Source organism: Hippopotamus amphibius, chromosome 15 (genome assembly GCF_030028045.1).
Source record: "Hippopotamus amphibius kiboko isolate mHipAmp2 chromosome 15, mHipAmp2.hap2, whole genome shotgun sequence".
Classification (NCBI taxonomy): Eukaryota; Metazoa; Chordata; class Mammalia; order Artiodactyla; family Hippopotamidae; genus Hippopotamus; species Hippopotamus amphibius.
Genome location: NC_080200.1, coordinates 13,342,879 through 13,365,108, shown reverse-complemented (window position 1 = coordinate 13,365,108; position 22,230 = coordinate 13,342,879). Strand labels below are relative to the sequence as shown.

The following is a 22,230-nucleotide window of genomic DNA, read 5'->3' as shown; positions in this document are numbered from 1 at the left end:
ACACGCCATGGAGTAAATAAGCCTGTGTGCCACAATTACTGAGTCTGCGCTCTAGAGCCCACAAGCCGCAACTATTGAGCCCATGTGCCACAACTACTGAAGCCCACATGCCTAGAGCCTGTGCTCTGCAACAAGAGAAGCAACCACAATGCGAAGCCCAAGCACACCAACAAAGAGTAGCCCCACTCCTTGCAACTAAAGAAAGCCCACATGGAGCAACAAGGACTCAACATAGCCAATAAATAAATAAATATTAAAAAAAAAAGTGTGAGCCCAAATCCTAGGCCCCCAAGAACTATCTCAATAAAAGCTAACCCCAGGGCCTCTCTCTCTCTTACACTCTGTATCTCCCCCTGTGATTTGACTGTGTGGGCTCAAGTGCGCCGTGTAATTTTCAAGTCTTATACGTAATAAACTTTTATCTTTTCAAAGTTTCCTGATAGTTATCACTGAAGAGCATCTGGCAATCATAATAAGAACTATAACCAGGCAGGACCCTATGGGGCTTTCCTAGGACAGACCCTTCCCCATGTCCTCTGCTTTAATTCCTCTCTGAAGAACCTGGATAACAATATCTAACGCACATTTCCTGAGTCATTTTACAGATGCTAAAAAACCCCACCAAATGGAAGAAGTTAACTACTTGATGACCATGAGCACATAGACCCCAGGGCTGCTGCAGCCTGAGGATTGATATGACAATTGCCCTGTTACTTCACCATCAACCAATCAGAGAATTGTGTGTGAGTTGATCACATACCCTGAGACTCTGTTCCCTCACCTTGGCTTTTAAAATGGTCCCTAAAGCTCACTGGGGAGTTCAGGTGTTTTGAGTATTAGCTGCCCTGGACTCCTTGTCTGGCACCTCACAATAAATGCTGCATTTTCCTTCACTACAACCTGATGTCACTAGATTGGCTTTCCTGCAAAAGGGTGAGCAGATTCAAGTTTGGTTTGTAACAGAACCACAAGGGCCAGTCCAACCACAACACTGGTTACTGACAGGCTGAGACCAACACAAAACAATAACCTAGATGAAATAGACAAATTCCTACAGACACACAAACTACAAAAGGTACCTGAAGAAAAGATAGAAAGTCCAAACAGACCTCTCACTAGCAAGAATACTGAATGAGAACTCAAAACTTCCCAAGATGAAAAGTCAGATCAGAATTCTACCAACAATTTAAGGAAGAATTGACATGAATTCCTTGTAAATTCTTCCAAAAAATAGAAGAGGAAGAAACACCACCAAAATAATTCTACAAGACCACCATTACCCAGAAAACAAAACCAGAGAAAGACATCACAACAAAACCAAACTCTACATCAATATCTCTTATGAACATAGATGCAAAAATCTTCAACAAAATATTAAGAACAAATTTATCCAAGGAAGCTTAAGACTTCTACACAGAAAACTACAAAAGATTGCTAAAAGAAATGTAAAATCCTAAATAAATGGAAAGACATTCTGTGTTTATGGATGGCAAATAATATTTTTAACATGACAGTATTCCTCAAAGTGATCTGCAGATTCAATGCAATACTAACAATATCACAACTGCATTTTATTATGTATTGCATAAATGGAAAAGTTCATCCTAAAATTCATATTGTATTGTAAAAAGCCCAAATACTCAAACTTGAAAATGAAAAACAAGTTGGAGTATTCACCTTCCTGATTTTAAAACTTACCATTAACCTACAGTATTCAAAACAGCATGGTACTGGCATATAGATGGACACATAGACCAACAAAATAAAATTGAGAGTCCAGAAGTAAGCACATACATCTATGGTCAGTTGATTTTCAACAATGGGTGCCAAGACCTTTCAATGGGGCAAAGAATAGTCTCAGCAATAAACTATGCTTGGACATCTAGCTACCTACACAGGAAAAAAAAAAGGCTGTTGGACCCCTACCTCACACAATGCCCAACAATTAGCTCAAAATGGCTCAAAGACCTACATTTAAAGCTAAAACAAGAACACAAGAAAACATAAGGATAAATCTTCATGGCTTTGATTTGGAAATGGATTCTTAGATATGACAAGCAATGCACAAGGAACAAAAGAAACAATAGATAAAATGGACTTTATCAAAACAACGCATCTGTCTGCTAAAGTGAAAAGACTATGAAGAAAGTGAAAAGACAAGCTACAGAATTGGAGAACACACTTGCAAGTCACATCTTTCACAGGGTCTACTCTTAGAATATATAAAGCACTCTTACAGCTCAAGAACCAAATGCCAAACAACAGAATTTAAAAACAGGCAAAAGATGGTGAGTTCCCTGGCAGTCCAGTGGTTAGGAATTGGCCTTTCATTGCTGGGGCCCAGGTTGAATCCCTGGTTGGGGAACTAAGACCCCACAAGCTGCATAGCACAGCCAAAAACAGAAAAAATAGGCAAAGGACTGGAAGAGACATTTCTTCAAAACAGATACACAAATACTCAACCATGCCATGAAAAGATATTAAGCATATTTAGGCACTAGGGAAATGCAGATCAAACCGTAATGAGATATCACCTGACACATACTAGAATGGCTATAATGAAAACAAACCAAAATGGAAGTAACAAGGGTTGCTGAGGATGAGGAGATTGGAACCCTTCTACATGGCTGCTGAGAATGGAAAATGGAAAAATAGCCACTTCAGTAAAATAGTTTGGCAGTTTCTCAAAAAGTTGAACATAGAACTACCACATCACTCAGCATTTCCACTCCTAGTTATGTGCCCCAAAGACCTGAGAACATTTATTCAAACCAATACTTGTACACCAACACTTGTACACAGTAGCACTATTCACAACAGTCAAAGGTGGCAATAACCCAAATATCCATCGATGGATGAATGAAAAAATAAAACGTGGCATATCTATACACAATGCATTATTATTCAGCCATAAAAAGGAATGAGATGTTGATACATGATGCAACATGAAATAACCTCAAAAACATTATGTTAGCTGAAAGAAGCTAGACTATCAGGTCACATACTGTATGATTCTATTTACACAAAATCTCCAGGACGGCAAATCCATAGAGGCAGAAAACCAATAATTGGTTGCCAGGGCTGAAGGAAAGAAGAAATGAGTGACTGCTTAGGGGTGCAGAGAATACTTTTGGGATTATGAAAATATTTTAGAAATAAAGGTGAAGGTTGTACAACTCTGTGAATGTACTACTACATGCCACCCAATTGTACACTCTGGTTAAAATGGTGAATTTATATTAGGTGAACTTCACCTCGATAAAAAAAATCATACTTAAACATCAAGGAATAATAGATTTATATTCTTCCAAATTTAATACCTTGCTTTCTTTTGAAGCCATTTATATTTTATCTTAAATTCCTCCTTATAATTATTTCATCAGCTAATAATTTATTTTACAATGAAAAATTACATGCTTTACAGTTTTTCATTTCTTGTCAATCTTTTTTCACTTTTACCGAAGTATAATTGACATACAATATTATAATAGTTTCAGATGTACAATACAATGATTTGATATTATTATACATTACACAATGATCACCACAATAAGTCTAGTTATCTGTTTCCATATAATATTATTGAATATATTCCCTATGCTGTATATTACATCCCTTGATTTCTTTATTTTATAACTGGAACTTTGCAACTCTTAATCCCTCTCATAACCTTTTCTTTTAATTTGTTTATGAGATTAACGCTGAAATACAAGCATGGTCCCTTGGCTCTAGTGGGATTGCAAGAGGAATGAGGCAGGGAATGGGCAGAGCAGGAGCCTGGGGGCAGACTCAGGTACTTACTTACCTGTGCCTGCAGATGAACTGAAAGTCAGTGGTCCATTGGGCAGGGCCTTGCTCAGCCCTCTCAGGACATTTTCCAGGCCAAAGAGCAGGCTAGAGGCCACAAAGTGCTGCTCGGAGTGGGGCAGGGTTTCCAGGTCCCCAGGGGTCTCCAGCAGATCACCCAGCTCCTGTACGAGGTCCTGGGGGGATGGGGACACAGAAGCAGTAGCCCACGCACCTCACAGGCTGCACGAAGGCATTACACACTCAGTCGCAGAGAACAGAGTCAAGAGACTGTTTGGGTGATAAAGGTGGGAGCGGATGGGATTCCCTGGATGGTCTTTGCCCCTGGAATCCAGGCACTCAGAGGTCAACCCTGTTCATGAATGCCAAGAGTTATGTAAACCCAATATCCAGAAACAGGAAGAAGAAAGGTCATTAGTAGGTGAGCGTGAGTGTCTAACAGTGAGTCCAGATTCCTGCAGTGTCCGCTCTTCCCACCCACCCTGGCAGAGGCAGGGCACGACAGCAGTGCGCTCTTGGTGTTGGGGAGTCTCCTCCCAGACCGCATCTCTCCCAGGTCCCTGTGGAACGCCTCCACCTTGCCTCCCCTGGGTCCTGCCCTTACCTGGATCGTGCCCTGGACAAGGGCTGAACTGAAGTTTCTGCCCAGATCGTGGATTTTGTTAAAGAAGTGAGAGAGCCTCTGGGGAGAAGATAAAGTGGTCAGAGACCCTCATGAGAGAGTGGGGGGTCTTGGGGGAAAGGGGCGGGCTGTGCGGAGGGATTTCCTGCTTCCTGGTGCCTGCTGAGGCCACTCACCTGGCTCTTGATTCCAGGGGGTGCGGTCCAGGTGGGGAAGATCTCTGCAGGGGACAGGACACAGGTTCATTAGGTGTGAGAGTGTCTGTGTTTGTTGTGGGCGGGGTCCGGGGTCAGGACAGGTACCTTCGCAGATGGTGGTGTTTTGTTTATTCTGGAATCCGGGTTTGGGCACCCAGCCTTGGCGGCAGTCACACGTGTATGAACCCCTAGTGTTGGCGCACAAGGTGGAGCTGTGACACTGATGCTGCCCGGAGCTGCACTCGTCCACATCTGGGGACACGAAGAAGGGGGTCAGGCTCTATCGCAGCCCTGATGAGGCCCCTCTCCTCACGGTGCCCCGCCCCCTTTCCCATTTAGTGCCCCCTCCCCCGCGCAGGAGGGGGTGCTGCCTGGTGATCGCACATCCTCCGCGGGTGGACTCTGAGGTTATTTATGGGAAGTGTGCAGAGTTCTGACACACAGCATGTGAGCCCCTTCCAGGCTGTGAAAATACTGCAGTGTCTTCATCTCACTTAATAATTAGCTGCTGCCTGGAGTCCCTGGGAGCTTTCCTCTCAGTGCCCCCAGATCCTTCCCCAGGACCCCCAGGTGTTTTCACATTTAGCCTCAAAAGGCTTAACACCAGGCACAGCGGGGCACACCAGTGTTCAAGCTGTTTGGTTTCTGTGGGTGCCCTGCATATGTGATCAGGTGTTTTGAGTGTGGGTCTCCAGAAGTGTAGCATCTGAGCTCTGAACCTTCGCAGACAGTGTTGTTTCGGCCGTTCGGGGACCCAGGAATGGGCTTCCAGCCAGGGCGGCAGTGGCACTGATAGGTGCCCACGAGGTTGAAGCAGTGGGTGGAGCTGTGGCATGGGTTTCTCCCCGAGGTACATTCATTCACATCTGAGGACAAAACCAGAGGGTCAGGGCCACCCTCTCCACTCACCACACCCATCCTTCCTAGACCTTCTCAAATTTCTTAGCACTTCACACAGAGAACAACTCCCCTCCGCCTGCCACCTGCGCTTTTAGGATACAAATTTGTGATAGCATTTTCTACTCTAAAAATTCCATAAGCTCAGATCGTCCCTGCAAGGTGGACAAAGCAGAATTGTATGTGTGCAAGTGTGATCCCAGACAAAGCTGAGTCCCTTCATGTGTCAGGGTACCTGTGATGGATTTCTAACCAGGGAGTCTGCAACACTGATAGCTACCCACATATTGATGCTGTGGGTGAGACTGCATGGCCACCTGGTGCTGCATCCCTGCCTTTATTAGAACAGAACCCAAAGGCTCAGCCCTGCCCAGCCCAGGTCTCCCATCTCTTCACTGCCTGCACTGAGGACACACCTTTGCTGAAAGTGCTGCTGCCTCCCCAGTGCCAAACCTTATTATGGCAGCTTCCTTTAAGATGGGGTCAGCAGGGACTACATCCCTATTTTTAAGAAGAAAACTGAGGCAAAGAGGGAAACTGAATCATGGAAGCTAGACTTCCCCATCAAGGCTCATACCCACATTCTCCTTAGCCCTGGACCAAGGTTCCCCCTCTTAGAGCCAGAAGTGACACCTTCCTGTGATTCCATGTGACAGATGAGGAAGGAGTGAGGTCTGGGGAATGTTTGCAGGAGCAGGGACCTCCACAAGGGAACTCCAAGCCCAGGAGGCTCTGCTGCCTCCCTGGTCTATGTCGGGAACTTTCAGGGAGGCGAATCCTTGGATAGGGCCCTGGCGGGCCCTTGGCATTGCAGGAACCTGAGGCTTTTCTCCCTCCTCCTCGGGCTCCAGGAACCACCTGGGCTCCTTCCCCAGCTCCAGGACAGCCTCACACTTTCCACGTCTGCAAGGGGAAGGAGAGAGTGATGGATGCCTACAGCTGTGGACAGCCTTCCGGGCTGGTGGTCAGCCATGTTTCCTGGCATAGAAGCATCCAGAAGGGCCCATTCTCTCCTCCCCGGTGAGTGGGTGCCTTTTCTAATTCACATGGAGGCATCTTATGGGTGAGCACAGTGGCTCGGATGTTCTGTTGTCCAGATGTGGCCAGAAGTGACCCACGTCCTCCCTGTCTGCAAGCTCTAGCTCCCTCAGCCTCCCTGAACAGCATCTAGCTGGGGTGGGGACATCACAGCTGCCTGTTTCCCAGCCTGAGGATTTAGACAAAGGCCTGACTGTGCCTTCCCGGGAACTGACTGCAGGGGAAATGCTGTGCTCCCTGAGCAGGGCCCGTCTTGGCTCCCAGTGATGGACATTATCCTGACTCCCCCAGGGTGCATGCTGCCAGCTGAGATCTTGGATCCTGGTGACCCTGCAGGAAAGCACTCTCCTGTCCATCCATGCTAATTCTGAGACTCCAGCTCCATGGAGATGGACCAAGATCCACCCCTGAGCCAGGCCCTCAAGGCTCAAGGACGAGGCTTTTGGGCAGTGGCACAGAAAATGAGGATGATGCCAGAGAGGCCAGGGCCACCTGGGCAGTGGGCATCAGGCTGTGCTGGACAGTGGGGCTGATGTCTGGCCAGGCAGCCTTGGGACTGTGAAGATGCCTTTTTCCTATTTCCATGAAGGCATCGGCTGGATTGGCAGGAAGTTGTGAGAATCCCCACTGAGCAAGGCCCGCAATGGGCGAGGGCTGGGTGGCTGGGGCAGGGAGCAGGTGCTCATGGGTGAAGGGTGCCAGGTGTTCTGTCATCTTGGCCCTTGGCCTCCCACCAGGAACATAGACCTGTGGACCCTTCTGAGTGGGGCTCAGCCTTCATCTTCTGTCCCCAAGTGGTCTGGGTCATCGTGGGGCCTGGGCTGATCACTTCAGTAGAGGGTCAGGCCGGGGCAATAGTCCCCGATGACAAACTCTCTTGTCATCTGGACCAGATGGGAGCCTCTTTGTTCACCTGATTCTTCCAGTGTGTGGGAGGTTGATGTCACCCTGCTCACCCCCGACACAACGTCCTCCCAAGCCCCAGCCATCACTGCTGCCTCAGGCCTGAGAGCTGGAATTATTGGGGAGGGTCAGCGTGGAGCCCTGAGTGGGGATCTGAGCAGCTGAGAAGTGGGGTCACGGTGCCAGGAGGCATCTTCCCCTGGTAGGTTTTTGGCGAGGGTTAGGACCAGCTGGGGACAGTAGACCTGTCCTTGAATCTCCCTCCTCCCACATTTCTGGACAGGGTCACAGGGTCCACCATGGCTCAGGGGGTCTGAGAGGGTCCCAGTGGGGGCAGGTCTCAATTTTGCAGTCACTGAGCATGGCAAAGGGGACAGATACTGTTCTAGAACACATGGTACTGTAATCTCATTGAGTATCTTGAATGTCACCCGCTCTTTCATTTTACACAAATAAGATGCCGGGTGCAGGGGCCATGCTCCAAACATCTGGAAGTGACCTTCTACAAGCTGTTCTGAGCCTTGGGCTTCACAGAGGGTCGGGAGACTAGGTAGGTACACAGGACAGCCCTCTGATGTCTGGAGAAAGTGGAACGAGGTACCCAGGGAGCAGCTCAGATCTCCTGCACATAGCAGACCCCAAGGCCAGGACATAGGTGGACATGTCCTTGGGTGCACTGAAGACTGGAATGCCAAAGTGCGGGGTGCACTGACAGTTCAGCTGAGTCCATCATGAAGCTAGCTCTTCAGGTTGCAGGCTTTGGTCCAAACGAGCAAGCTGCTCCCTTCCTGTCACCAACCTTGAGGCCCATTGGGGTCCCCTCCCACCTCAATCTTGGTCATCCATGTCTCTGTAGGGGCCTGCAGCAGTGGGTGGGTGGCACCCCCAGTCCAGGCACACAGAGTAGAATCCATGACCACCATGTGCTGTTGTACAGGTTGCTCACTGCACAAGAGTGCCTGGCCAAGGAGGCAAATGGCGAGAGGAAAACCGGCTCATTCTCCATTCTCCAAACACACAGTTCACAAGGAGACAGGTACCTTTTCCCATTCACATGAATGCTCTGTATTCTGGCCAGGCCACATGTTTCAAGTACAGCATCCACCCTCAGAAGCCCCTATGGGCCAGCAGTGCCTCCATATAGATGCACGTCCTCTCTTCCATCCCACCAGGGAGGCACTGCAGCCCTCTCTCTTTGTGCTAGGAGGGAAGGAGTTGGGACCAAATTTGTGGGCTCTTCTCTCTGCAGCAAGGTAGGCCTGTGGATGCCCCTCAAAGTCCTCTGCACCATGGGCTCAGCCTCCTCCTCCCCTCCCACCTTTGCTCTCCTCCTCTCCCTATCCTCAGTTTTCAGTTCTAACCCCCTCTCTGGAGTCGTGGCTCTCATCTGCCCCATCTGCTCCTTCCCCTTCCTGCCTGATCCCCCTGGAAAGAGGGCAAAGCCTGATGATGTGTGGAGGCCAGGCTCCTCCTGGGGCCCTGGTGAGTGAATGGGCCAGGACAACTGCTCTCTGAGCACTCACCCTGAGGCACAGCTCCCAGGGTTGCCCATCCAAGGGAGGGTGCGTTAGATCATACTGATTATAATTTTAAAACCAAAGCTATCACTGCTTTGTGCTTTGTGACCTCAGGTACCTTCCCAGCAATTCTATGAGGTAAGTGCCACTGTCACCCCCTTTTTATACATGGGTAAACTGGGGCACAGAGAGGTGAAGTAATTTGTCCAAGATCACACAGTTAATAAAAGGCAAACCTAGTTTTGTTTTTATCTGTAAACGATAGGGACTCTTAAAAAAGAAAACATAAAATCACAATAGTATTATCACATCTCACTTGTTAACAGTGATTTCTGAATACATATCCTGGCCAGTGTCACACACTCAGCTATCAGATGGCAAAGCCAGGATTTGGGTCCCTGAATCATGCCTGCCTCTCTGTGCAGGTGGGACAGGAACAGGTACCCCTGTCCCAGTTCAGACCTGGGTGCTACACCTCTAACCAATGCCCTGACCCCTGGATGCTGCAGGAATGACTCAACATTTAGCTCACCACAAACCTCATGGATGGAGAGGTGGAAGACGCAGGGTCATTCTTACCTTGACACGTGTTCTCACTCGCGTTCCTGAACGTTGTTGCCCCAGAAATAAGCTCATATCCTTTGATGCACGTGCAGTGGTAGCCCCCTTCCGTGTTCTGGCAGTCTGCGAATTTTCCACAGGACACTTGCAAGGGTGGTCCACACTCATTGATGTCTGGAACACAGCAGAGCAAAGGGTCACCTCCCAAAGGTATGAGTTCCCTCGGGGCAGATATCCCCATCCCCTACCCGACTCCCCAGCATCAGGACTGTTGCTTAATCTATGTCTTTCTGGAAAGAATTAGACTCTTAGGCAGTACTGCTGAGGCTGGGCTGTGGCTGGAGCAAGCCATTCCTGAAGCTTGTGCAATCAGCTCTGCTCTTCTTGACCCTCTGGCTGGCACCCCAGATTGGGGCACAGTGGGAGGGGTAGATGTGGGAGGGTGGGTGGCAGCTCTGTATCGCCCTCTTCAGTCCTGAAAGGACAAACTGTGGCACAGCCTCCAGACTCCTGGAGACCCAGCTCCTCTCCAGGAAGCCAAGTTTATTCAAGTTTATTCAAGGCTCAAGGACGAGGCTTTTGGGCAGTGGCACAGAAAATGAGGATGATGCCAGAGAGGCCAGGGCCACCTGGGCAGTGGGCATCAGGCTGTGCTGGACAGTGGGGCTGATGTCTGGCCAGGCAGCCTTGGGACTGTGAAGATGCCTTTTTCCTATTTCCATGAAGGCATCGGCTGGATTGGCAGGAAGTTGTGAGAATCCCCACTGAGCAAGGCCCGCAATGGGCGAGGGCTGGGTGGCTGGGGCAGGGAGCAGGTGTTCATGGGTGAAGGCTGGCAGGTGTTTCTGTCATCTTGGCCCTTGGCCTCCCACCAGGAACATAGACCTGTGGACCCTTCTGAGTGGGGCTCAGCCTTCATCTTCTGTCCCCAAGTGGTCTGGGTCATCGTGGGGCCTGGGCTGATCACTTCAGTAGAGGGTCAGGCCGGGGCAATAGTCCCCGATGACAAACTCTCTTGTCATCTGGACCAGATGGGAGCCTCTTTGTTCACCTGATTCTTCCAGTGTGTGGGAGGTTGATGTCACCCTGCTCACCCCCGACACAACGTCCTCCCAAGCCCCAGCCATCACTGCTGCCTCAGGCCTGAGAGCTGGAATTATTGGGGAGGGTCAGCGTGGAGCCCTGAGTGGGGATCTGAGCAGCTGAGAAGTGGGGTCACGGTGCCAGGAGGCATCTTCCCCTGGTAGGTTTTTGGCGAGGGTTAGGACCAGCTGGGGACAGTAGACCTGTCCTTGAATCTCCCTCCTCCCACATTTCTGGACAGGGTCACAGGGTCCACCATGGCTCAGGGGGTCTGAGAGGGTCCCAGTGGGGGCAGGTCTCAATTTTGCAGTCACTGAGCATGGCAAAGGGGACAGATACTGTTCTAGAACACATGGTACTGTAATCTCATTGAGTATCTTGAATGTCACCCGCTCTTTCATTTTACACAAATAAGATGCCGGGTGCAGGGGCCATGCTCCAAACATCTGGAAGTGACCTTCTACAAGCTGTTCTGAGCCTTGGGCTTCACAGAGGGTCGGGAGACTAGGTAGGTACACAGGACAGCCCTCTGATGTCTGGAGAAAGTGGAACGAGGTACCCAGGGAGCAGCTCAGATCTCCTGCACATAGCAGACCCCAAGGCCAGGACATAGGTGGACATGTCCTTGGGTGCACTGAAGACTGGAATGCCAAAGTGCGGGGTGCACTGACAGTTCAGCTGAGTCCATCATGAAGCTAGCTCTTCAGGTTGCAGGCTTTGGTCCAAACGAGCAAGCTGCTCCCTTCCTGTCACCAACCTTGAGGCCCACTGGGGTCCCCTCCCACCTCAATCTTGGTCATCCATGTCTCTGTAGGGGCCTGCAGCAGTGGGTGGGTGGCACCCCCAGTCCAGGCACACAGAGTAGGATCCATGACCACCATGTGCAGTTGTACAGGTTGCTCACTGCACAAGAGTGCCTGGCCAAGGAGGCAAATGGCGAGAGGAAAACCGGCTCATTCTCCATTCTCCAAACACACAGTTCACAAGGAGACAGGTACCTTTTCCCATTCACATGAATGTTCTGTATTCTGGCCAGGCCACATGTTTCAAGTACAGCATCCACCCTCAGAAGCCCCTATGGGCCAGCAGTGCCTCCATATAGATGCACGTCCTCTCTTCCATCCCACCAGGGAGGCACTGCAGCCCTCTCTCTTTGTGCTAGGAGGGAAGGAGTTGGGACCAAATTTGTGGGCTCTTCTCTCTGCAGCAAGGTAGGCCTGTGGATGCCCCTCAAAGTCCTCTGCACCATGGGCTCAGCCTCCTCCTCCCCTCCCACCTTTGCTCTCCTCCTCTCCCTATCCTCAGTTTTCAGTTCTAACCCCCTCTCTGGAGTCGTGGCTCTCATCTGCCCCATCTGCTCCTTCCCCTTCCTGCCTGATCCCCCTGGAAAGAGGGCAAAGCCTGATGATGTGTGGAGGCCAGGCTCCTCCTGGGGCCCTGGTGAGTGAATGGGCCAGGACAACTGCTCTCTGAGCACTCACCCTGAGGCACAGCTCCCAGGGTTGCCCATCCAAGGGAGGGTGCGTTAGATCATACTGATTATAATTTTAAAACCAAAGCTATCACTGCTTTGTGCTTTGTGACCTCAGGTACCTTCCCAGCAATTCTATGAGGTAAGTGCCACTGTCACCCCCTTTTTATACATGGGTAAACTGGGGCACAGAGAGGTGAAGTAATTTGTCCAAGATCACACAGTTAATAAAAGGCAAACCTAGTTTTGTTTTTATCTGTAAACGATAGGGACTCTTAAAAAAGAAAACATAAAATCACAATAGTATTATCACATCTCACTTGTTAACAGTGATTTCTGAATACATATCCTGGCCAGTGTCACACACTCAGCTATCAGATGGCAAAGCCAGGATTTGGGTCCCTGAATCATGCCTGCCTCTCTGTGCAGGTGGGACAGGAACAGGTACCCCTGTCCCAGTTCAGACCTGGGTGCTACACCTCTAACCAATGCCCTGACCCCTGGATGCTGCAGGAATGACTCAGCATTTAGCTCACCACAAACCTCATGGATGGAGAGGTGGAAGACGCAGGGTCATTCTTACCTTGACACGTGTTCTCACTCGCGTTCCTGAACGTTGTTGCCCCAGAAATAAGCTCATATCCTTTGATGCACGTGCAGTGGTAGCCCCCTTCCGTGTTCTGGCAGTCTGCGAATTTTCCACAGGACACTTGCAAGGGTGGTCCACACTCATTGATGTCTGGAACACAGCAGAGCAAAGGGTCACCTCCCAAAGGTATGAGTTCCCTCGGGGCAGATATCCCCATCCCCTACCCGACTCCCCAGCATCAGGACTGTTGCTTAATCTATGTCTTTCTGGAAAGAATTAGACTCTTAGGCAGTACTGCTGAGGCTGGGCTGTGGCTGGAGCAAGCCATTCCTGAAGCTTGTGCAATCAGCTCTGCTCTTCTTGACCCTCTGGCTGGCACCCCAGATTGGGGCACAGTGGGAGGGGTAGATGTGGGAGGGTGGGTGGCAGCTCTGTATCGCCCTCTTCAGTCCTGAAAGGACAAACTGTGGCACAGCCTCCAGACTCCTGGAGACCCAGCTCCTCTCCAGGAAGCCAAGTTTATTCAAGTTTATTCAAGGCTCAAGGACGAGGCTCTTGGGCAGTGGCACAGAAAATGAGGATGATGCCAGAGAGGCCAGGGCCACCTGGGCAGTGGGCATCAGGCTGTGCTGGACAGTGGGGCTGATGTCTGGCCAGGCAGCCTTGGGACTGTGAAGATGCCTTTTTCCTATTTCCATGAAGGCATCGGCTGGATTGGCAGGAAGTTGTGAGAATCCCCACTGAGCAAGGCCCGCAATGGGCGAGGGCTGGGTGGCTGGGGCAGGGAGCAGGTGTTCATGGGTGAAGGCTGGCAGGTGTTTCTGTCATCTTGGCCCTTGGCCTCCCACCAGGAACATAGACCTGTGGACCCTTCTGAGTGGGGCTCAGCCTTCATCTTCTGTCCCCAAGTGGTCTGGGTCATCGTGGGGCCTGGGCTGATCACTTCAGTAGAGGCTCAGGCCGGGGCAATAGTCCCCGATGACAAACTCTCTTGTCATCTGGACCAGATGGGAGCCTCTTTGTTCACCTGATTCTTCCAGTGTGTGGGAGGTTGATGTCACCCTGCTCACCCCCGACACAACGTCCTCCCAAGCCCCAGCCATCACTGCTGCCTCAGGCCTGAGAGCTGGAATTATTGGGGAGGGTCAGCGTGGAGCCCTGAGTGGGGATCTGAGCAGCTGAGAAGTGGGGTCACGGTGCCAGGAGGCATCTTCCCCTGGTAGGTTTTTGGCGAGGGTTAGGACCAGCTGGGGACAGTAGACCTGTCCTTGAATCTCCCTCCTCCCACATTTCTGGACAGGGTCACAGGGTCCACCATGGCTCAGGGGGTCTGAGAGGGTCCCAGTGGGGGCAGGTCTCAATTTTGCAGTCACTGAGCATGGCAAAGGGGACAGATACTGTTCTAGAACACATGGTACTGTAATCTCATTGAGTATCTTGAATGTCACCCGCTCTTTCATTTTACACAAATAAGATGCCGGGTGCAGGGGCCATGCTCCAAACATCTGGAAGTGACCTTCTACAAGCTGTTCTGAGCCTTGGGCTTCACAGAGGGTCGGGAGACTAGGTAGGTACACAGGACAGCCCTCTGATGTCTGGAGAAAGTGGAACGAGGTACCCAGGGAGCAGCTCAGATCTCCTGCACATAGCAGACCCCAAGGCCAGGACATAGGTGGACATGTCCTTGGGTGCACTGAAGACTGGAATGCCAAAGTGCGGGGTGCACTGACAGTTCAGCTGAGTCCATCATGAAGCTAGCTCTTCAGGTTGCAGGCTTTGGTCCAAACGAGCAAGCTGCTCCCTTCCTGTCACCAACCTTGAGGCCCACTGGGGTCCCCTCCCACCTCAATCTTGGTCATCCATGTCTCTGTAGGGGCCTGCAGCAGTGGGTGGGTGGCACCCCCAGTCCAGGCACACAGAGTAGGATCCATGACCACCATGTGCAGTTGTACAGGTTGCTCACTGCACAAGAGTGCCTGGCCAAGGAGGCAAATGGCGAGAGGAAAACCGGCTCATTCTCCATTCTCCAAACACACAGTTCACAAGGAGACAGGTACCTTTTCCCATTCACATGAATGCTCTGTATTCTGGCCAGGCCACATGTTTCAAGTACAGCATCCACCCTCAGAAGCCCCTATGGGCCAGCAGTGCCTCCATATAGATGCACGTCCTCTCTTCCATCCCACCAGGGAGGCACTGCAGCCCTCTCTCTTTGTGCTAGGAGGGAAGGAGTTGGGACCAAATTTGTGGGCTCTTCTCTCTGCAGCAAGGTAGGCCTGTGGATGCCCCTCAAAGTCCTCTGCACCATGGGCTCAGCCTCCTCCTCCCCTCCCACCTTTGCTCTCCTCCTCTCCCTATCCTCAGTTTTCAGTTCTAACCCCCTCTCTGGAGTCGTGGCTCTCATCTGCCCCATCTGCTCCTTCCCCTTCCTGCCTGATCCCCCTGGAAAGAGGGCAAAGCCTGATGATGTGTGGAGGCCAGGCTCCTCCTGGGGCCCTGGTGAGTGAATGGGCCAGGACAACTGCTCTCTGAGCACTCACCCTGAGGCACAGCTCCCAGGGTTGCCCATCCAAGGGAGGGTGCGTTAGATCATACTGATTATAATTTTAAAACCAAAGCTATCACTGCTTTGTGCTTTGTGACCTCAGGTACCTTCCCAGCAATTCTATGAGGTAAGTGCCACTGTCACCCCCTTTTTATACATGGGTAAACTGGGGCACAGAGAGGTGAAGTAATTTGTCCAAGATCACACAGTTAATAAAAGGCAAACCTAGTTTTGTTTTTATCTGTAAACGATAGGGACTCTTAAAAAAGAAAACATAAAATCACAATAGTATTATCACATCTCACTTGTTAACAGTGATTTCTGAATACATATCCTGGCCAGTGTCACACACTCAGCTATCAGATGGCAAAGCCAGGATTTGGGTCCCTGAATCATGCCTGCCTCTCTGTGCAGGTGGGACAGGAACAGGTACCCCTGTCCCAGTTCAGACCTGGGTGCTACACCTCTAACCAATGCCCTGACCCCTGGATGCTGCAGGAATGACTCAGCATTTAGCTCACCACAAACCTCATGGATGGAGAGGTGGAAGACGCAGGGTCATTCTTACCTTGACACGTGTTCTCACTCGCGTTCCTGAACGTTGTTGCCCCAGAAATAAGCTCATATCCTTTGATGCACGTGCAGTGGTAGCCCCCTTCCGTGTTCTGGCAGTCTGCGAATTTTCCACAGGACACTTGCAAGGGTGGTCCACACTCATTGATGTCTGGAACACAGCAGAGCAAAGGGTCACCTCCCAAAGGTATGAGTTCCCTCGGGGCAGATATCCCCATCCCCTACCCGACTCCCCAGCATCAGGACTGTTGCTTAATCTATGTCTTTCTGGAAAGAATTAGACTCTTAGGCAGTACTGCTGAGGCTGGGCTGTGGCTGGAGCAAGCCATTCCTGAAGCTTGTGCAATCAGCTCTGCTCTTCTTGACCCTCTGGCTGGCACCCCAGATTGGGGCACAGTGGGAGGGGTAGATGTGGGAGGGTGGGTGGCAGCTCTGTATCGCCCTCTTCAGTCCTGAAAGGACAAACTGTGGCACAGCCTCCAGACTCCTGGAGACCCAGCTCCTCTCCAGGAAGCCAAGTTTATTCAAGTTTATTCAAGGCTCAAGGATGAGGCTTTTGGGCAATGGCACAGAAAATGAGGATGATGCCAGAGAGGCCAGGGCCACCTGGGCAGTGGGCATCAGGCTGTGCTGGACAGTGGGGCTGATGTCTGGCCAGGCAGCCTTGGGACTGTGAAGATGCCTTTTTCCTATTTCCATGAAGGCATCGGCTGGATTGGCAGGAAGTTGTGAGAATCCCCACTGAGCAAGGCCCGCAATGGGCGAGGGCTGGGTGGCTGGGGCAGGGAGCAGGTGCTCATGGGTGAAGGGTGCCAGGTGTTCTGTCATCTTGGCCCTTGGCCTCCCACCAGGAACATAGACCTGTGGACCCTTCTGAGTGGGGCTCAGCCTTCATCTTCTGTCCCCAAGTGGTCTGGGTCATCGTGGGGCCTGGGCTGATCACTTCAGTAGAGGCTCAGGCCGGGGCAATAGTCCCCGATGACAAACTCTCTTGTCATCTGGACCAGATGGGAGCCTCTTTGTTCACCTGATTCTTCCAGTGTGTGGGAGGTTGATGTCACCCTGCTCACCCCCGACACAACGTCCTCCCAAGCCCCAGCCATCACTGCTGCCTCAGGCCTGAGAGCTGGAATTATTGGGGAGGGTCAGAGTCGAGCCCTGAGTGGGGATCTGAGCAGCTGAGAAGTGGGGTCACGGTGCCAGGAGACATCTTCCCCTGGTAGGGTTTTGGCGAGGGTTAGGACCAGCTGGGGACAGTAGACCTGTCCTTGAATCTCCCTCCTCCCACATTTCTGGACAGGGTCACAGGGTCCACCATGGCTCAGGGGGTCTGAGAGGGTCCCAGTGGGGGCAGGTCTCAATTTTGCAGTCACTGAGCATGGCAAAGGGGACAGATACTGTTCTAGAACACATGGTACTGTAATCTCATTGAGTATCTTGAATGTCACCCGCTCTTTCATTTTACACAAATAAGATGCCGGGTGCAGGGGCCATGCTCCAAACATCTGGAAGTGACCTTCTACAAGCTGTTCTGAGCCTTGGGCTTCACAGAGGGTCGGGAGACTAGGTAGGTACACAGGACAGCCCTCTGATGTCTGGAGAAAGTGGAACGAGGTACCCAGGGAGCAGCTCAGATCTCCTGCACATAGCAGACCCCAAGGCCAGGACATAGGTGGACATGTCCTTGGGTGCACTGAAGACTGGAATGCCAAAGTGCGGGGTGCACTGACAGTTCAGCTGAGTCCATCATGAAGCTAGCTCTTCAGGTTGCAGGCTTTGGTCCAAACGAGCAAGCTGCTCCCTTCCTGTCACCAACCTTGAGGCCCACTGGGGTCCCCTCCCACCTCAATCTTGGTCATCCATGTCTCTGTAGGGGCCTGCAGCAGTGGGTGGGTGGCACCCCCAGTCCAGGCACACAGAGTAGGATCCATGACCACCATGTGCAGTTGTACAGGTTGCTCACTGCACAAGAGTGCCTGGCCAAGGAGGCAAATGGCGAGAGGAAAACCGGCTCATTCTCCATTCTCCAAACACACAGTTCACAAGGAGACAGGTACCTTTTCCCATTCACATGAATGTTCTGTATTCTGGCCAGGCCACATGTTTCAAGTACAGCATCCACCCTCAGAAGCCCCTATGGGCCAGCAGTGCCTCCATATAGATGCACGTCCTCTCTTCCATCCCACCAGGGAGGCACTGCAGCCCTCTCTCTTTGTGCTAGGAGGGAAGGAGTTGGGACCAAATTTGTGGGCTCTTCTCTCTGCAGCAAGGTAGGCCTGTGGATGCCCCTCAAAGTCCTCTGCACCATGGGCTCAGCCTCCTCCTCCCCTCCCACCTTTGCTCTCCTCCTCTCCCTATCCTCAGTTTTCAGTTCTAACCCCCTCTCTGGAGTCGTGGCTCTCATCTGCCCCATCTGCTCCTTCCCCTTCCTGCCTGATCCCCCTGGAAAGAGGGCAAAGCCTGATGATGTGTGGAGGCCAGGCTCCTCCTGGGGCCCTGGTGAGTGAATGGGCCAGGACAACTGCTCTCTGAGCACTCACCCTGAGGCACAGCTCCCAGGGTTGCCCATCCAAGGGAGGGTGCGTTAGATCATACTGATTATAATTTTAAAACCAAAGCTATCACTGCTTTGTGCTTTGTGACCTCAGGTACCTTCCCAGCAATTCTATGAGGTAAGTGCCACTGTCACCCCCTTTTTATACATGGGTAAACTGGGGCACAGAGAGGTGAAGTAATTTGTCCAAGATCACACAGTTAATAAAAGGCAAACCTAGTTTTGTTTTTATCTGTAAACGATAGGGACTCTTAAAAAAGAAAACATAAAATCACAATAGTATTATCACATCTCACTTGTTAACAGTGATTTCTGAATACATATCCTGGCCAGTGTCACACACTCAGCTATCAGATGGCAAAGCCAGGATTTGGGTCCCTGAATCATGCCTGCCTCTCTGTGCAGGTGGGACAGGAACAGGTACCCCTGTCCCAGTTCAGACCTGGGTGCTACACCTCTAACCAATGCCCTGACCCCTGGATGCTGCAGGAATGACTCAGCATTTAGCTCACCACAAACCTCATGGATGGAGAGGTGGAAGACGCAGGGTCATTCTTACCTTGACACGTGTTCTCACTCGCGTTCCTGAACGTTGTTGCCCCAGAAATAAGCTCATATCCTTTGATGCACGTGCAGTGGTAGCCCCCTTCCGTGTTCTGGCAGTCTGCGAATTTTCCACAGGACACTTGCAAGGGTGGTCCACACTCATTGATGTCTGGAACACAGCAGAGCAAAGGGTCACCTCCCAAAGGTATGAGTTCCCTCAGGGCAGATATCCCCATCCCCTACCCGACTCCCCAGCATCAGGACTGTTGCTTAATCTAAGTCTTTCTGGAAAGAATTAGACTCTTAGGCAGTACTGCTGAGGCTGGGCTGTGGCTGGAGCAAGCCATTCCTGAAGCTTGTGCAATCAGCTCTGCTCTTCTTGACCCTCTGGCTGGCACCCCAGATTGGGGCACAGTGGGAGGGGTAGATGTGGGAGGGTGGGTGGCAGCTCTGTATCGCCCTCTTCAGTCCTGAAAGGACAAACTGTGGCACAGCCTCCAGACTCCTGGAGACCCAGCTCCTCTCCAGGAAGCCAAGTTTATTCAAGTTTATTCAAGGCTCAAGGACGAGGCTTTTGGGCAGTGGCACAGAAAATGAGGATGATGCCAGAGAGGCCAGGGCCACCTGGGCAGTGGGCATCAGGCTGTGCTGGACAGTGGGGCTGATGTCTGGCCAGGCAGCCTTGGGACTGTGAAGATGCCTTTTTCCTATTTCCATGAAGGCATCGGCTGGATTGGCAGGAAGTTGTGAGAATCCCCACTGAGCAAGGCCCGCAATGGGCGAGGGCTGGGTGGCTGGGGCAGGGAGCAGGTGCTCATGGGTGAAGGCTGGCAGGTGTTCTGTCATCTTGGCCCTTGGCCTCCCACCAGGAACATAGACCTGTGGACCCTTCTGAGTGGGGCTCAGCCTTCATCTTCTGTCCCCAAGTGGTCTGGGTCATCGTGGGGCCTGGGCTGATCACTTCAGTAGAGGCTCAGGCCGGGGCAATAGTCCCCGATGACAAACTCTCTTGTCATCTGGACCAGATGGGAGCCTCTTTGTTCACCTGATTCTTCCAGTGTGTGGGAGGTTGATGTCACCCTGCTCACCCCCGACACAACGTCCTCCCAAGCCCCAGCCATCACTGCTGCCTCAGGCCTGAGAGCTGGAATTATTGGGGAGGGTCAGAGTCGAGCCCTGAGTGGGGATCTGAGCAGCTGAGAAGTGGGGTCACGGTGCCAGGAGACATCTTCCCCTGGTAGGGTTTTGGCGAGGGTTAGGACCAGCTGGGGACAGTAGACCTGTCCTTGAATCTCCCTCCTCCCACATTTCTGGACAGGGTCACAGGGTCCACCATGGCTCAGGGGGTCTGAGAGGGTCCCAGTGGGGGCAGGTCTCAATTTTGCAGTCACTGAGCATGGCAAAGGGGACAGATACTGTTCTAGAACACATGGTGCTGTAATCTCATTGAGTATCTTGAATGTCACCCGCTCTTTCATTTTACACAAATAAGATGCCAGGTGCAGGGGCCATGCTCCAAACATCTGGAAGTGACCTTCTACAAGCTGTTCTGAGCCTTGGGCTTCACAGAGGGTCGGGAGACTAGGTAGGTACACAGGACAGCCCTCTGATGTCTGGAGAAAGTGGAACGAGGTACCCAGGGAGCAGCTCAGATCTCCTGCACATAGCAGACCCTAAGGCCAGGACATAGGTGGACATGTCCTTGGGTGCACTGAAGACTGGAATGCCAAAGTGCGGGGTGCACTGACAGTTCAGCTGAGTCCATCATGAAGCTAGCTCTTCAGGTTGCAGGCTTTGGTCCAAACGAGCAAGCTGCTCCCTTCCTGTCACCAACCTTGAGGCCCATTGGGGTCCCCTCCCACCTCAATCTTGGTCATCCATGTCTCTGTAGGGGCCTGCAGCAGTGGGTGGGTGGCACCCCCAGTCCAGGCACACAGAGTAGGATCCATGACCACCATGTGCAGTTGCACAGGTTGCTCACTGCACAAGAGTGCCTGGCCAAGGAGGCAAATGGCGAGAGGAAAACCGGCTCATTCTCCATTCTCCAAACACACAGTTCACAAGGAGACAGGTACCTTTTCCCATTCACATGAATGCTCTGTATTCTGGCCAGGCCACATGTTTCAAGTACAGCATCCACCCTCAGAAGCCCCTATGGGCCAGCAGTGCCTCCATATAGATGCACGTCCTCTCTTCCATCCCACCAGGGAGGCACTGCAGCCCTCTCTCTTTGTGCTAGGAGAGAAGGAGTTGGGACCAAATTTGTGGGCTCTTCTCTCTGCAGCAAGGTAGGCCTGTGGATGCCCCTCAAAGTCCTCTGCACCATGGGCTTAACCTCCTCCTCCCCACCTACCTTTGCTCTCCTCCTCTCCCTATCCTCAGTTTTCAGTTCTAACCCCCTCTCTGGAATCATGGCTCCCATCTGCCCCATCTGCTCCTTCCCCTTCCTGCCTGATCCCCCTGGAAAGAGGGCAAAGCCTGATGATGTGTGGAGGCCAGGCTCCTCCTGGGGCCCTGGTAAGCGAATGGGCCAGGACAACTGCTCTCTGAGCACTCACCCTGAGGCACAGCTCCCAGGGTTGCCCATCCAAGGGAGGGTGCGTTAGATCATACTGATTATAATTTTAAAACCAAAGCTATCACTGCTTTGTGCTTTGTGACCTCAGGTACCTTCCCAGCAATTCTATGAGGTAAGTGCCACTGTCACCCCCTTTTTATACATGGGTAAACTGGGGCACAGAGAGGTGAAGTAATTTGTCCAAGATCACACAGTTAATAAAAGGCAAACCTAGTTTTGTTTTTATCTGTAAACGATAGGGACTCTTAAAAAAGAAAACATAAAATCACAATAGTATTATCACATCTCACTTGTTAACAGTGATTTCTGAATACATATCCTGGCCAGTGTCACACACTCAGCTATCAGATGGCAAAGCCAGGATTTGGGTCCCTGAATCATGCCTGCCTCTCTGTGCAGGTGGGACAGGAACAGGTACCCCTGTCCCAGTTCAGACCTGGGTGCTACACCTCTAACCAATGCCCTGACCCCTGGATGCTGCAGGAATGACTCAGCATTTAGCTCACCACAAACCTCATGGATGGAGAGGTGGAAGACGCAGGGTCATTCTTACCTTGACACGTGTTCTCACTCGCGTTCCTGAACGTTGTTGCCCCAGAAATAAGCTCATATCCTTTGATGCACGTGCAGTGGTAGCCCCCTTCCGTGTTCTGGCAGTCTGCGAATTTTCCACAGGACACTTGCAAGGGTGGTCCACACTCATTGATGTCTGGAACACAGCAGAGCAAAGGGTCACCTCCCAAAGGTAT

The 22,230-nt window shown here is 51.5% G+C and overlaps 1 protein-coding gene across 1 annotated transcript in view; it reads right to left on the bottom strand.

Annotated features, from left to right (window-relative positions):
• Positions 1 to 22,230, bottom strand: part of LOC130836241 (adhesion G protein-coupled receptor E2-like) — an 86,569-nt gene that overhangs the window by 30,882 nt on the left and 33,457 nt on the right. Inside the window, exons 5-14 of the mRNA XM_057708308.1 lie at positions 22,035 to 22,190; positions 18,917 to 19,072; positions 15,799 to 15,954; positions 12,680 to 12,835; positions 9,561 to 9,716; positions 5,346 to 5,492; positions 4,732 to 4,878; positions 4,606 to 4,649; positions 4,412 to 4,489; positions 3,806 to 3,983 (exon numbers count right to left, since the gene is read on the bottom strand). Of these exons, the coding sequence (XP_057564291.1) occupies positions 3,806 to 3,983; positions 4,412 to 4,489; positions 4,606 to 4,649; positions 4,732 to 4,878; positions 5,346 to 5,492; positions 9,561 to 9,716; positions 12,680 to 12,835; positions 15,799 to 15,954; positions 18,917 to 19,072; positions 22,035 to 22,190 (1,374 nt within the window). The remainder of the gene's footprint in view (positions 1 to 3,805; positions 3,984 to 4,411; positions 4,490 to 4,605; positions 4,650 to 4,731; positions 4,879 to 5,345; positions 5,493 to 9,560; positions 9,717 to 12,679; positions 12,836 to 15,798; positions 15,955 to 18,916; positions 19,073 to 22,034; positions 22,191 to 22,230) is intronic.